The sequence below is a fragment of the Gigantopelta aegis genome, chromosome 2, assembly GCF_016097555.1.
Source record: "Gigantopelta aegis isolate Gae_Host chromosome 2, Gae_host_genome, whole genome shotgun sequence".
In the NCBI taxonomy this organism is placed as follows: domain Eukaryota; kingdom Metazoa; phylum Mollusca; class Gastropoda; order Neomphalida; family Peltospiridae; genus Gigantopelta; species Gigantopelta aegis.
This window is the reverse complement of record NC_054700.1, coordinates 30,290,345-30,306,331: the sequence shown is the minus strand read 5'-3', so window position 1 is coordinate 30,306,331 and position 15,987 is coordinate 30,290,345. Positions and strand designations below refer to the sequence as shown.

At 36.8% G+C, this 15,987-nt stretch overlaps 1 protein-coding gene across 2 annotated transcripts in view; it reads left to right on the top strand.

Annotated features, from left to right (window-relative positions):
- Positions 1–15,987, top strand: part of LOC121383612 (furin-like protease kpc-1) — a 187,387-nt gene that overhangs the window by 134,455 nt on the left and 36,945 nt on the right. For both annotated transcript variants that reach the window (XM_041513706.1, XM_041513711.1), the window contains exons 9-12: positions 1–40; positions 659–762; positions 2,345–2,462; positions 7,641–7,942. The exon at positions 1–40 is cut by the window's left edge and continues 61 nt beyond it. In XM_041513706.1, the coding sequence (XP_041369640.1) occupies positions 1–40; positions 659–762; positions 2,345–2,462; positions 7,641–7,942 (564 nt within the window). The remainder of the gene's footprint in view (positions 41–658; positions 763–2,344; positions 2,463–7,640; positions 7,943–15,987) is intronic.

Here is a 15,987-nt window from a genome sequence, read left to right as displayed (position 1 = left end):
CACTGGCTGCTGGTCTTATTGCACTGGCACTACACGCCAAGTAGGTTTTCATAGAGCACCCATTGATCGGTGAAACTAGTTACTTTTAAATAAAATAATAATGGGTCCAAATAAAACCTGCATACTCAGAAGGTTTTCATTAAATACTTGCTGTAATAGCAAGTACAACAAAATAAGTTTGGTATTAAATATAACTTTTCTTCAGCATCTGTATAAACATGTTTTCCAACTTGTTAAAATGTTAGCTTTGTGTCCTGCTGTATCCAGACAGAGACTGCTGTAAGTATACTAGTATATGTTTTGTTGCTATTGTATTTCTTGATCAGTGTGCCTATAACATATTAATATTCCACAAACATGGACATGTTTTATTGCTGTATTGTTTTCTAAATCATGATTTCTACCTGAAGTAAGTAAATATTAGTTAATGCTGTGATTCTTTTCCGTCTGCCTTGGATGTTTTAAAGCCACTGACCCTAGTTTTTAGGAAGTGTAAAAATATGTTTGACCATTACAGCTTTTTTACCATTACTTTAAACATTATGTGCATCATTTAGATTATATTATCAATTATGGCAAATGAATAAGTTTGAGTGGTTCTGGTGTTTGTTGTAGCTCGAAATGCATAGGTACGTGATGCCTGCTTGTTTGTTTGTAGTCCTCACTTGACTTGGAGAGATATGCAGCATCTGGTTGTGGAGACGGCCAAACCCAACAACCTCCTGTCAGATGACTGGGTCATCAACGGGGTCAACAAGAAAGGTAATCACACACGCACACACACACACACACACAAACCCAACAACCTCCTGTCAGACAACTGGGTCATCAACGAGGTTAACAAGAAAGGTAATCACACACACACCCACCCAAACCCAACAACCTCCTGTCAGATGAGTGGGTCATCAACAAGGTTAACAAGAAAGGTAATCACACACACACACACCCAAACCCAACAACCTCCTGTCAGATGAGTGGGTCATCAACGGGGTTAACAAGAAAGGTAATCACACACACACCCACCCAAACCCAACAACCTCCTGTCAGATGAGTGGGTCATCAGCGAGGTTAACAAGAAAGGTAATCACACACACACACCCACCCAAACCCAACAACCTCCTGTCAGATGAGTGGGTCATCAACGGGGTTAACAAGAAAGGTAATCACACACACACCCACCCAAACCCAACAACCTCCTGTCAGATGAGTGGGTCATCAACGGGGTCAACAAGAAAGGTAATCACACACACACCCACCCAAACCCAACAACCACCTGTCAGATGAGTGGGTCATCAACGGGGTTAACAAGAAAGGTAATCACACACACACACACACACCCAAACCCAACAACCTCCTGTCAGATGAGTGGGTCATCAGCGAGGTTAACAAGAAAGGTAATCACACACACACACACACACCCAAACCCAACAACCTCCTGTCAGATGAGTGGGTCATCAACGGGGTTAACAAGAAAGGTAATCACACACACACACACACACACACAACCCAACAACCTCCTGTCCGATGACTGGGTTATCAACAGGGTTAACAAGAAAGGTAATCACACACACACACACACACACACACACATGCCCAACAACCTCCTGTCCGATGACTGGGTTATCAACAGGGTTAACAAGAAAGGTAATCACACACACATCCTTACTCCTTCCAAAGGCAATCACACACACACATCCTTGCTCCTTCCAAAGGCAATATTTGCAGATGGCATCAACAATTTACTAAGGTAACTGTTTAGACCTATGTTTATTTCTATTCTGTTGGTTTGTTTGTCTGTCTCCAGTTTTAACTTTTCTCAAATGTGTTCAGTTATCTTATGCAAAACACAGTAGGAGTGTTGGTTAAAATAAATCTAAAAAACATTCTCTGCAGAGTGTGTATGCTTTTATAGCTTGTTTTCTTCTTCTTCTTCTTTAACTTATTTTCGTGCTTATATCCAGGTCAAGCAAGCTGTTCTGGGCACACATCTCAGCTATCTGGGCTGTCTGTCCAGGACAGTGGATTAGTTGTTAGTGGTTAATGAGAGAAAAGAGAGTGCAGTGGTCATTAAAACTTGGGTGGGAGCCGTTAACCGCGCTATAAACCCTGTACCTACCAGGCTTATGTCCGATGGCTTAACCAAGACACCACCGAGGCCGGTGCTTTTGTTTTGTTCTATTCTATTCTTGTTAGGTTTTTCGGGAAGGGATGAGGGAATTGTTTGGGTTTTTTACTTTTCAGATTAGAAGATTTTATAATTGTTCATGAATTTCATGTATTTGCATTGTTATAAGTTTATCTGAAGATGAGAATGTAATTTATGTTGTATTTTTATTTATTGCAGTAAGCCATGCATTTGGGTTTGGTTTGATGGATGCTGCAGCGATGGTGCACTGGGCCCAAAACTGGACCACTGTTCCGGCTCAACACATTTGTGAAATACGCTCACGTGCACATAATAGGTAAAAATAGTCACATGATGACACAATGGCTTGTAATAGGTATAATAGAAAAAAATAGTCACATGATGATACAGTGGCTTATAACAAGTGTAATAGGTAGAAATAGTCACATGATGACAAAATGGCTTATAACAGATTAGGTAAAAATAGTCACATGATGACACAATGGCTTATAACAGGTATAGTAGGTAAAAATAGTCACACAGTGGCTTATAATAGATAAAATAGTCACATGATGACACAGTGGCTTGTAACAGTTAGAATAAGTAAAAATAATCACAGGATAATACAATGGCTTATAACATGCATAATAGGTAAAAATAGTTACATGCTGACACAATGGCTTATAACAGGCATAACAGGTAAAAATAGTCACATGATGACACAATGGCTTGTAACAGGTATAATAGATAATAGTCACATGATGACACAATGGCTTATATCAGGTATAATAGGTTAAAAATAGTCGCATGATGACACAATAGCTTATAACAATAGGTAAAAATAGTCAAATGATGACACAATGGCTTATAACAGGTATAATAGGTAAAAATAGTCACATGATGACACAATGGTTTATAACAGGTATAATAGGTAAAAATAGTTACATGATGACACAATGGCTTATAACAGGTATAATAGGTAAAAATAGTCACATGATGACAATGGCTTATAACAGGTATAATAAGTAAACATTGTCACATAATGACACAATGGCTTATAACAGGTATAATAGGTAAACATTGTCACATAATGACACAATGGCTTATAACAGGTATAATAGGTAAAAATAGTCACATGATGACACAATGGCTTATAACAGGTATAACAGGTAAAAATAGTTGCATGATTACACAATGGCTTATATCAGATATAACTGGTAAAAATAGTTGCATGATTACACAATGGCTTATATCAGATATAACTGGTAAAAATAGTCTCATGATTACACAATGGCTTATATCGGATGTAACTGGTAAAAATAGTCGCATGATTACACAATGGCTTATATCAGGTATAATTGGTTAAAAATAGTCGCATGATGACACAATGGCTTATATCAGATATAACTGGTAAAAATAGTCGCATGATTACACAATGGCTTATATCAGATATAACTGGTAAAAAGTCACATGATGACACAATGGCTTATAACAGTTATAATAGGTCAAACTAGTTCTATTATTTATTGATTAAATTTAAGGGAGAATGGATCTTTCTATTATTATTAAATACAAAAAAAATAATTGACTGTAATTAAGTTTTGGCTTGGTTTTAACCGCAGCTTATTTAAAGGTCTAGTGGTGTCGTTAAACAAAACAAACTTTACAAGCTACAAGGATCAGTTTATGTACAGATGTAGTTCAGAACTTGGCCTGAAAACAAGGATCAGTTTATGTACAGATGTAGTTCAGAACTTGGCCTGAAAACAAGGATCAGTTTATGTACAGATGTAGTTCAGAACTTGGCCTGAAAACAAGGATCAGTTTATGTACAGATGTAGTTCAGAACTTGGCCTGAAAACAAGGATCAGTTTATGTACAGATGTAGTTCAGAACTTGGCCTGAAAACAAGGATCAGTTTATGTACAGATGTAGTTCAGAACTTGGCCTGAAAACAAGGATCAGTTTATGTACAGATGTAGTTCAGAACTTGGCCTGAAAACAAGGATCAGTTTATGTACAGATGTAGTTCAGAACTTGGCCTGAAAACAAGGAGCAGTTTATGTACAGATGTAGTTCAGAACTTGGCCTGAAAACAAGGATCAGTTTATGTACAGATGTAGTTCAGAACTTGGCCTGAAAACAAGGAGCAGTTTATGTACAGATGTAGTTCAGAACTTGGCCTGAAAACAAGGGGTGCTGGTTATGTACCAATGCATGTAATAGGCTGGAAAATATGGTAATATTTTAACTCGAATTTCTTGTTACAAAAGTACTTAGAATCACTTTACCGACTAATTCCACATTTTCTTACCTGTAAGACGTAGACATTTGTTTTTATTAGTCTGCTTTTAAATGCAAGCATATGTTGTTTTAACAAATTGTTTCAAACCATATTTATATTATAGTACAGTATGTTTTTTGGCTGGATCAAAACCAGAATGAAATAGACGTTCACAGGGAAGCAATTCATGAAGGAACATTCTGAGAGTTTTTCTTATTTATTTTTGTTAAAAAGATTTTATTTCAAAGCATAATCCCCTCGTTTTTTGCTGTAATAACAAATATGTGTAGTTAGATTTTTTAAAAAGGTACTATCCCCATTTTTGGGGTGTCAAAATTGGGTTAAGTACACAAAAATTACTTTTAGATGCTGTTCTGTTTTACATTAAACACTAAACATTAAACACTTACTTCTTAATATTCTACCGGCCTCGGTGGCGTTGTGGCAGGCCATCGGTCTACAGGCTGGTAGGCACTGGGTTCGGATCCAAGTTGAGGCATGGGATTTTTAATCCAGATACCGACTCCGAACCCTGAGTGAGTGCTCCGCAAGGCTCAATGGGTAGGTGTAAACCACTTGCACCAACCAGTGATCCATATCCTGCCTGTGGGAAGCGCAAATAAAAGATCCCTTGCTGCTAATCGGAAGAGTAGCCCATGTAGTGGCGACAGCGGGTTTCCTCTCAAAATCTGTGTGGTTCTTAACCATATGTCTGACGCCATATAACCGTAAATAAAAAATGTGTTGAGTGCGTCATTAAATAAAACACTTCTTTCTTTCTTTCTTAATATTCTGTACACATTTTGTATGAAAAAACAACAAAGTACTGTCTGGCTACTATATAGATTGTACCAGCTCAAAGTTGTTGTTTTTATTACACCCTCAGAAACACATGGGGTCGATTTCATATGTCTGGGTTATCGGTGGGTTTTGGAAACATATGGGTTAACCCTAGGTTAAACCCTGGGTCTTGTTTACTGTGCATTTCACATGTCTGTTTTTCAATAACCCTAGTTTAACACTGGGTTACAATTGTATTGCTTGTTTAAACCTGCCATGGAGGTGGTTTTTCGCTGGGTTTGCTCAAAGTACATGTAGCTTTTCTTTATGGATAATTTCGGCAACAAAATCGTGTTTTATGTCGGTATCGCAGAGCCATGAAATGTTAACGTATTTTTAGACACAATTTTGAACCCATTACAGTAGCAAATAAAGGGTGGCGGGGACGGGGTTTGATAATTTGATAATAACTGCTCCCGAGTTTGTTATTCTATTTATTACCCCAGCTACTTTTTCTATAAACGCCTTTATTTTAGACACACATGCACGTACATGTAGCCTATAGAAACAATGTAAACCAGTTTACACACTGTTCTGTGTATTGCTTTAACTTTGCATTTTAATCACGTTCACAGATCATTTTTAAAAACAAAAGTTATCGTTATTCTGCTAAGAATATAAATAATGATTTGTGTTAAAATTACATTTTGTTATAAATTTAACATTAAAACAGGAGTGAACACAAACTCATCAAAGTACATGATGTCATTTTGTGTGTTTGCCAAATTGTGATGATGATAATTTAGTACCGACAAAGTCATTGGTTTGTAAGCGTCAAATCATCCAGTAATATTGTACGTCACAACACTGCAGAATATTTCTCATTGAGAAAATATGGAAAATATTTTCCCTGTTATGAGTGGTCACTGGGGTAATAAATATAGTTATTTACTAAATTAGTAATAATAAGCATTTTCTTCATGGTGTATGAACTGCACGAAAACGGGAAGTACTAGCATTGGACGTTGATTGGTTAGCACCGGTATCAAAGCAATAAACGTCTATCACAGACTGCAGTCTTATAATGACATACTTCCGTGTTTGTCTCGTCTTAATAAAGGGGGAATAAGGTGGTAAAGGCCCATATTTTTTTTAATTTGACCAAACGTTGTCTCGGTGCCCTCAGGGCTTACGTGTCCCATCTTTTGTTTTTTTAATATTATGTTAGAATTAAAGGGAAATATCAATAACAAAACATGTATTCATATTTGCATTATTACCAACAGCTATGTAGGGTTCTGTAAGCATTTGACATGGATTATAACTAATATTGTGAGTAAAATGATGGAAATACATGGTGAAACGTTTTCAGGCCAGCTCATTTTGCCCAAATATGTCCATCATTTTTGACAGAATGTGAAGGTTAACTCCACATTTGGGGGGGGGGGGGGGGGTGGAGGTAGCTAATCCCCCATCTGGAACGCGAATGCTAATAATATACCGGTAACGAGTTTCAACTACAAAGAGATGAAGTGTAAGCTATTCCTCGCTTATGTCCCTTTCCAAATCTGCAGGTAACCCATGTAAAAAGCGTGGTTTTGAAACACGGGTAAAACACACACATGTGAAATGCACCACGGGTGTATGTCTTGGTCAAGTGTTTCAGCGTTTTACGTAAACCAGTTTTAACCCTAGGTTTTGGTATAACCCGGTGTTAAACCTAGGTTTTCATATAACCCGGTGTTTCGAAACCCAGACATATAAAATCGACCCATGAAGTTGTGATTTAACTTTCTGTTTGTTCAGTATCATGTCATGATTTACTAAGCATTACAGAGATCATCATGCAATTCCCAAACATTAAATAGTAATTGCCATCAACTTTCAAACTTGTTAGCAGCTGTTGGTAATAAAAAAATCTTTAAAAAAAAAAAAGCTTCCTGCTGCCTCTACTACATGTAAGTTGGGGTGGGACGTAGCCCAGTGGTAAATCACTCGCTTGATGTGTGGTTGGTCTAGGATCAATCCCTGTCAGTGGGCCCATTGGGCTATTTCTCACTCTAGCCAGTGCACCACGGCTGGTATATCAATGTCCTATCCTGTCTGCAGAATGATGCATATAAAAGATCTCTTGCTACTAATTGAAAAATGTAGCGGGTTTCCTTTCTAATACTATATGTCAAAATTACCAAATGTTTGACATCCAATAGCCGATGATTAATAATTCATTGTGTTTAAGTGGTGTCGTTAAACAAACCAAACTTTACATGTAAGTGTGTAATATTATTGCCTGTTTTCAGGAGGATCCTGATGAATGGGAACATAATGGTTCCTCTGTATTCTAACGAGTATGTTGGGAGTGACAACTGAACATTATTTCCCTCGGGACATAAATATGATATAAAATGGAAGCTCGTTTAATATCGTATTAATTTCATTGCCTGTTTTCAGGAGGATCCCTATGAATGGGAAGATCACGGTTCCTCTGTATACCGACGGGTGTGTAGGGAGCGGGAACCGCGTCAAGTATCTGGAGCACGTGCAGGCGCGAATCACCATGACGGCCAGCCGGCGCGGAGAGATCCAGATATTCCTCACTTCGCCCTGGGGCACGCGGTCTCGCCTGCTGGAGAAGCGCGTCCGCGACACCTCGCGCGAGGGCTTCAACAACTGGGCCTTCATGACCACACACAACTGGGGCGAGTTCGCTAATGGCACGTGGATTTTAGAAATAGAAAACGGAGCAAGCTCATGTAAGTATTGTACTGTTTGATAATAGTGTTCAAACCGGAATTGCCCATCGATTAAAATTTAAAAACACAATCTAGGTGAGTTCATCTATGGGATGTGGATTTTAGAAATAGAAAACGGAGCAAGCTCATGTAAGTATTGGCCTTCTTTTGTTACTTTTTGATGAATGTACAAAATGGAATCACGCATTAATTAAAACTAAAAACACAACGTAGGTAGGTTCGTCTATGGGATGTGGATTTTACAAATAAGAGATGGAGCCACCTCATGTAAGTATTTTGTAATGCGGTTTTGTATTGCCGTTACAAATTCTACATTTGGATGTCATTGCTTAATGGCACATGATGAGAAATAAATAAATATATTTTGGGGAAATGTTTAATGAAGAAAGGTTTAGAAACTACATGTATGAATTGGCTTGATAATAATTATGTACTTCATGCGAGTATTGCTGTGCATATAAAAAATGTAATTATATTGTTAATGTAATACAGTGTACACCTAATTGTAAAACAAATGTGTGGTTTTACAGAAGAAAAACCCCCAAAATTTGTAGTAGATGTTACTTACAGTAAATCTTCTGGACTCGAGCTTATAAAGCGTTTTAAGTCACTATATTTCAAACTAAGAATTCTTATATTATTGCTAGACAGTACCAAAAATATATGTTATATATTTATTATAAGGATTAAATCCAGGCTCACAATTATCTAGACTACAAGCATAAGTCTTGGTTTTCACAATATTTGTTTTTCAGGGGTTCTGCATTAAAATATTTAATACCAAATTGACAGAGGATGTGAATTCAATTTTAAACTAAGTTGGAAATTGTTTGTTAATAATTTTACACCTGGTGGGACACTGTAATTTGTTACATTAAATTATTCAACATGTTAATAAATTCCATATTGATTGTAAGACAAAGCAATATTTAATTTATGTATATTATTATTTTTCATCAAAAGTGTCCAGATAACAAAGCTTCATGCTGTACCAGTATTTGTTTCTCACTGACCCCAGAAAAGTTTGTTTTGTTTAACGACACCACTAGAGCACATTGATTTATTAATCATCTGCTGTTGGATGTCAAACATATAGTCATTTTGACATAGTCATAGAGAGGAAACCTGCTACATTTTTCCATTAGTAGCAAGGGATCTATTATATGCACCATTCCACAGACAGAATAGCACATACCACAGCCTTTGATATACCAGTTGTTGTGCATTTGGTTTGAATGAGTAATAGCCCAATGGGCCTATCGACGGGGATCAATCCTAGACCAATCACTGGGCTACGTCCCTGACCCCAGAAAGAACACTTGTTCACACTACACGTATGTAGCGACCTCTGGAGTTAAAAAGCCATTTACACAGTACAACACTAAAGTTAAAATATAATCAGTTCAAACATTTATAAACAGGGGCAGAACGTAGCCCCAGGGGTAAAGTTTTTTTTTTTTTTTTAATATAAAGTGTTTGCCTGATGTGTGGCCAGTCTAAGAGTGAACCCTGGGCTACTATATTTCTCATGTTAGCCAATGCTCCACTGCTGGTGTAACAAAGGCTGTGCTATGAACTATCCTGTTTGTAGGATCGTGCATATAAAAGATGTTTTGCTGCTAAGTGAAAAGTGCAGCCCATCGAGTGGTGGCACTGGGTTTCCTCTCTAATTCTCTCGGCTGTCCGTAAACATAATGTCTGACACCATATATCAGTAATTAAAATGTGTTGAGTGTGTCGTTAAATAAATCATTTCTTTCTTTCCTGTATAAATAGTAATGTTTTCATTTCTTAGTTTTCATTAATTTTCCTGCTTATTTTCACTGAAGGTTCAACCACTCTGTTCTACACACATTCCTCACCTATCTGATCTGTGTATACAGAACAGGCTTAGCTGTCCGTGGTTAGTACGAGAGAAGTTGGTGTAGTGGCCTTACACCTTGCCATTGTGCCATTAAATGCATATATAAAAGATCCCTTACTGCTAATCGAAAAGAGTAGCCCATGAAGTGATGACAGCAGGTGTCCTCTCTCAGTATCTGTGTGGTCCTTAACCATATGTCTGACGCATATAACCGTAAATAAAATGTGTTGAGTGAGTCGTTGAATAAAACATTTCCTTGTGTCGTGAAAACTCACTGTGGGTGGGAGCCGGTACTGCACGAGGCCTACAGTATGTTTAACGTTGACCAACTTACTTTACAAGCAATAGAAAACCATGTATAATAATTAGCATATTTTGACTTGTTCCTTCTAAGAAAGGCTAAGTTAATTAACAAATAATTAAGCTATTGGTACATGTAATTGTTTTGTGACATTGCAATCATTATTATTTTCTGTTTTAGTATACGATTTGGCAACCGCTTTTCTTTCGCTCTTGATGCATCTTGAGTTTGTGTAGGATTCCATAGCCTGAAGGTGTCTTCACAATGTGTGACTTGAAGTAACGATTTATAACACATGAATCATATTGCAAGAATGTCGTGACAGTTGAATGAGAAGGAACATTTAGATTACATTCTGTTTCTTCTAATACATGACCTCACAATAACGTAACTTTATCATGCAGTAAGATAAAATGTAAATGCTTTTAAAGATAAATAACAAGCAAAATCTATATCAAAATGTTTGACAACATTTTATGGCACTTTTCTTAGTTGGTTATTTTACTGTAGCAACTATAATTATTAAGTTATGAATTAAGATATTTATTTTGTATACAGTTTAAAATGGATAATGTCTAATATATTTTAGATACAATTTATGTATTAATGTATTATGTATCAGTGCAAACCTTGGTGCAATTAACATATGAAATTGCGTTCCACATGTCGTTACTACAAGTCACACAGTGAATGTACCTTAATGAGTTACTTTTGGAGATTCAGTATGAATGGCTGTTCGACTACCCGTATGGTTTGTTATTAGACTTGGCATGCTGTGTTTTACTTGCAAGTAACATTTTTGCATTTCCTATACTTGTGATGGCACGGCGAGGAAACATTTTGTTTAGTATTGTCGCGACTTGCTACGTATGCATTTGTTAGATTGCCACATTGTTCTAAAACTTTTAAGATTGGTTCTTGTCCACTAACGAAAATGTTGACAATTTAGAAAATGTTTCCTAACTACTGTTTGGCTGCATGTTCTTCAGAATGAGATCAACCGCTGTTTACCCATTGTGTAGTAGATCTGGGCTTTTCTAAGGGACACTGTAGTGATGACAATGCAGCAATTTATTTTAGTTTGTTTTTTTAACCTGTGGATTACTTATGTAAATAGGGTTCAGAGGTTTCGGACAAACGGCGTAAAATTATCAGAATCTTAATAAATTTGTTCCATGTTTTGGTCAAAGGCACCCACCCTCTGTATATGTATAGATGGGTCACAGATGACCCCCACAGTATATGTATAGATGGGTCAAAGATGGCCCCACAGTATATGTATAGATGGGTCAATGATGGCCCCACAGTATATGTATAGATGGGTCAAAGATGGCCCCACAGTATATGTATAGATGGGTCAAAGATGGCCCCACAGTATATGTATAGATGGGTCAAAGATGACCCCACATTATATGTATTGATGGGTCAAAGGCACCCACCCTCTGTATATGTATAGATGGGTCACAGGTGGCCCCACAGTATATGTATAGATGGGTCAAAGATGGCCCCACAGTATATGTATAGATGGGTCAAAGATGACCCCACAGTATATGTATAGATGGGTCAAAGATGGCCCCACAGTATATGTATAGATGGGTCAAAGATGACCCCCACAGTATATATATAGATGGGTCAAAGATGACCATACATAGAGAGGTGAATCCCAGAAATTGTCTGTTTCACTCCATCCATCCAATAAAATCACAGAACCGCCTATAAGCATGTATCCCTTCTTAACATACTGTCTAAACATCTGTGTACAATATAGATTATTGTTTTTAGTTGTTTTTAGTTGGGGGGGGGGGTTTTCATCCCACTGCCCCCTTTCCTTTCACTCCTTTGAAGTACATCTCATTTCTTCCCGATCTGGCATCTCCTTCTATCTTTCAACTTCTTTCGCTGTCCACCTCCACATCCCAGTCCTTGTCTCTCCAACCATGATAGGTGCTTGTCTCTTGTGTGCCACACACCTGTCATTCCTCATCACCATATCGATTATTGTTTTGTGTTGTATTTAAAATAGAACATCATCATCATCAGAGCTGATTAGACTGTGGACTGAAGAACTCCAATCTGTTAATAGTGTTATCGCTGTGACGAGAATTGTTTGTGGAGAAACTCGACCTGTAGAAACAGTAGACAAAGTAACACCAATCAAACCAGGCTCTAAGCCAGATCCAAAACTATATTGACGATTTTGATATGCAGCCAAATTCAAGTTTGAGTACAAATTGAAAACCATTCACAATAAGCACACATTATCAACCATGTGGTCTAGTAAGGCATCTTTGCTATTTTTATTTATGTTGTCATGGAAACAAATAGCCAAATGTACTGTTTTATTCACTGTTTCTGGAACACATGCAACTTCAAAACCGTTCAAGATAACTTCCCAAAGCTTTGTACACATGCATTTACATATATCAATCTAATGGTTCAGTGTGGTTTTTATTTCAGTGTGTGTGTGTGTGGGGGGGGGGGGGGGATATTGATGTCTGGGTGTGTTTTTTGTATATCTTTGTTTTATTTTTTTATTTTTTGTAAATATAGAGAAAAAGTAAAGTTGAAGTTTGAAAAATGTAAAACAAAAAATGTGTATCCTCTGTAAGATATGTAAAATTTACTGCATATAAAATAAAGGTGCCATAATACTGAGTCATGGAAATGGGAGAAATTAGGCCAATTTACAAACAAAATAGTTTTCTCTATGTCCAGATAGATTATTGGAAAAAAAATATTCACAAGGCTCAAAGAGGCGAGTTAATTATTTTTCATAAATCCATACTTTTGAGTGCATTCTCCAACCCAATCCATTATCCAATTAACTTTTTTTAACATGACTGCCAAATTAACAAATATTTTATATTTTTAAGTGAAAAAAAAAGAAGATTAAATGATTAGGCATGTTTAACAAATCTAATAACCCAAACTGACAGGATCCTTTCAAATCCAACCTGAATGATTCAACCTATAAATTCTCAGCTGTGGATGACTGGCATTAAAATTAAACATGATAAATTAGTGCAGGGTTTCTGCCAGAGGATAAAATGGGTATGGCGCATAACCAATTATTTTTGCAGATTTTATTTTTTTATGTTGACCTTTTGACAGAATTAATGACTCTTATCATTACTGTATGATTTTCTTAACCCTAACTCTAAACCTAACCATTTTATTTCTGGAAAGGCCTCGGATACTCCGTATTGACTGCGGTTGCATTTCGCACACACATTGCAAATAATCAATTCGTAACGCCATACCCAAAAATATCTTTCTGTCAGAAATACTGATGTGTTAAATGTGTAATCTGTGATTTCTCATTTCTGATCATTTCCGTAGGATTCCATCTCAGTTCATTACTACCATTACTATCACTAGTATCAGGTTAGAATGGCTTAAATGACATGCTCATTTGATGTTGCAGATGTGTGGTCTCGTGGACTAAAGTGATGTATACCATATTTTGCAGACTATACACACCTTTAAATAACCCACTATCCTGATCACAAATAAGTTGCACCATTTTATAAGCCACAATTTACAATTTACGGTACAGTAGTTCAGCCCTCATTTCATTTCAACTTGTTTTCGTGCTTATATTCAATTAAGGTTCAAGCACACTGTCCTGGGCACACACCTCCGCTATCTAGGCTGTCAGTTCAGGACAGTGGTTTAGTTATTAGTGGTTAGTGTTAAAGGAGAGGATGTAGTGGTCTTACACCTACCCACTGAGTCATTAAAATTCGCTCTGGGTGGGAGCCGGTACCGGGGTACGAACCCTATACCTACCAGCCTTATGGGTTCAGTGTTAGTAAAACTATTATTAGCAGTTGGTGAGCTGCACATTACTAAACACATGCATATATGTACAGGTATCTGCCATAGATTTATGCTTTAGGGCTATAATATATGTGTCTCGAAATTAAACTGCACTTATCATTTCTTTATTATTGGGATTGCTGCCAAAACTAGAACCTGCACGGGCTGAGAAAACAAATGTAGATCATTGTCTGATTGTGCTCCTGCTGGCTCTGCTGTGTTGTGTAATATTTGACAGCTTTGGATACTGACTTGTTGGTATTTAGCGGCGGGATGTAGCCCAGTGGTAGCACGCTCGCTTGATGTGCGGTTGGTCTAGCATTGATCCTCGTTGGCCCATTGGTCTATTTCTCATTCCAGCCAGTGTACCATGACTGGTATACCAAAGCCTGTGGTATGTGCTATCTGTGCAATGGTGCATATAAAAGATCCCTTACTACTAATTGAAGAATATAGCTGGTTTCCTCTCTAAGACTATATATCTGAATTACCAAATGTTTGACATCCAATAGCCGATGATTAATAAATCAATGTGCTCTAGTGGTGTCGTTAAACAAAACAAACTGATCATTATTGGGATTTTGGCCAATAATAGACCTGCATGAGAAAACAAATGTAGGTCATTATTTCATTAATTTGCTGATTCAACTTGTGTTGGCTCTGCTATTTTGTGTAATATTTGATATCTTTGGATATTGACTTTAAATTTGAAGCTTCCAATAAAGGGTACAGGAAGGCTCTGGCCTTTATGTTTTGTGTTTTTATATATATGAAAAATGTAGTAATTTTTTACACTAATACATTTCTGTAATCATGTGCATGTAATCTTTGATGCATGCACAATTTTTGTGGCCATCACTAAAATATCTCAAACCGAGAGGACCTGATAAGTTCAAAATTTCTCAATATTGTTTTTCTACTGTATTGTTGATTTTTTAAAATTATTAATGAACATTGGGCCATGCATACTTCTAACAAATTCGACTCGTCGAAGTCACAAATGATTGTGTATAACTATTGTGACAGTCACTGTGTCATTTGTATAAATATATGGAGCTGAGTGTAGCCCAGTGGTAAAGCACTCACTTGATGTGTGGTCAGTTTTGGAACAATCCTTATCGGTGGGGCCCATTGGACTATTTCTCGTTCAAGCCAGTGCACCACGACTGGTATATCAAAGGTCGTGGCATGTGCTATCCTGTCTGTGGGATGGTGCACATAAAAGATCCCTTGCTACTAATGGAAAAATGTAGCAGGTTTCATCTCTAAGACTGAATGTCAAAATTCCAAATGTTTCACATCCAATAGCCGATGATTAATAAATCAATGTGCTCTAGTGGTATCATTAAACAAAACAAACTTCTGTATAATTATATGTTCAAACACCAGTAATGACCTGCATAATGCATTGAGTAACAAATGTCAGTGACATCAAACACGTACTTTCGATATATTGGAATATTGTGTTTGTTTTTACATTGTTGTATACTCCCAGTTTCGTGTATACATTGACGAAAATAACAGTGAGTTTATTTAATGCAACAAAGTTCTTTTAATAAAAAAGGTGTATTAAACATGTGAAACTCAAGTAAAAGTCACATATAAACTGCACCGTTATATAAACCACATCACAAAAATAGGAGCTTATATTTAGTAAAATACGGTACTTGTTTACAAGGTACAAGTTCAGTCAGTTGTGTGCATGGTTCAACTTCCTGACCTGATTGCACAGAAAGTTAAAATTGCATGGTATGGATTAAGGGCATGTTAAAAAGTATTCATGAATGCCATTTCTTTCTTTTAGTAATGTTTGATTTTAGCACCTGTCCAATAATCTGTTGTTAAAAACCAAATGGCATATATTTATATATAGCTCGAGGTATATACACAAAAAGCAAGCTATCATTAAATGGTGATTGGGCTATTAATTCTAACCATGATTGGGCTATTAATTTTGACTCTGTGTACATTAATGTTATAATGTTGTAGGACAGGTCTCTGGAAACTGCCATTGATTTTGCAGGACATCTGGAAATACAGTTAACCTTCAGTAATTCCAAA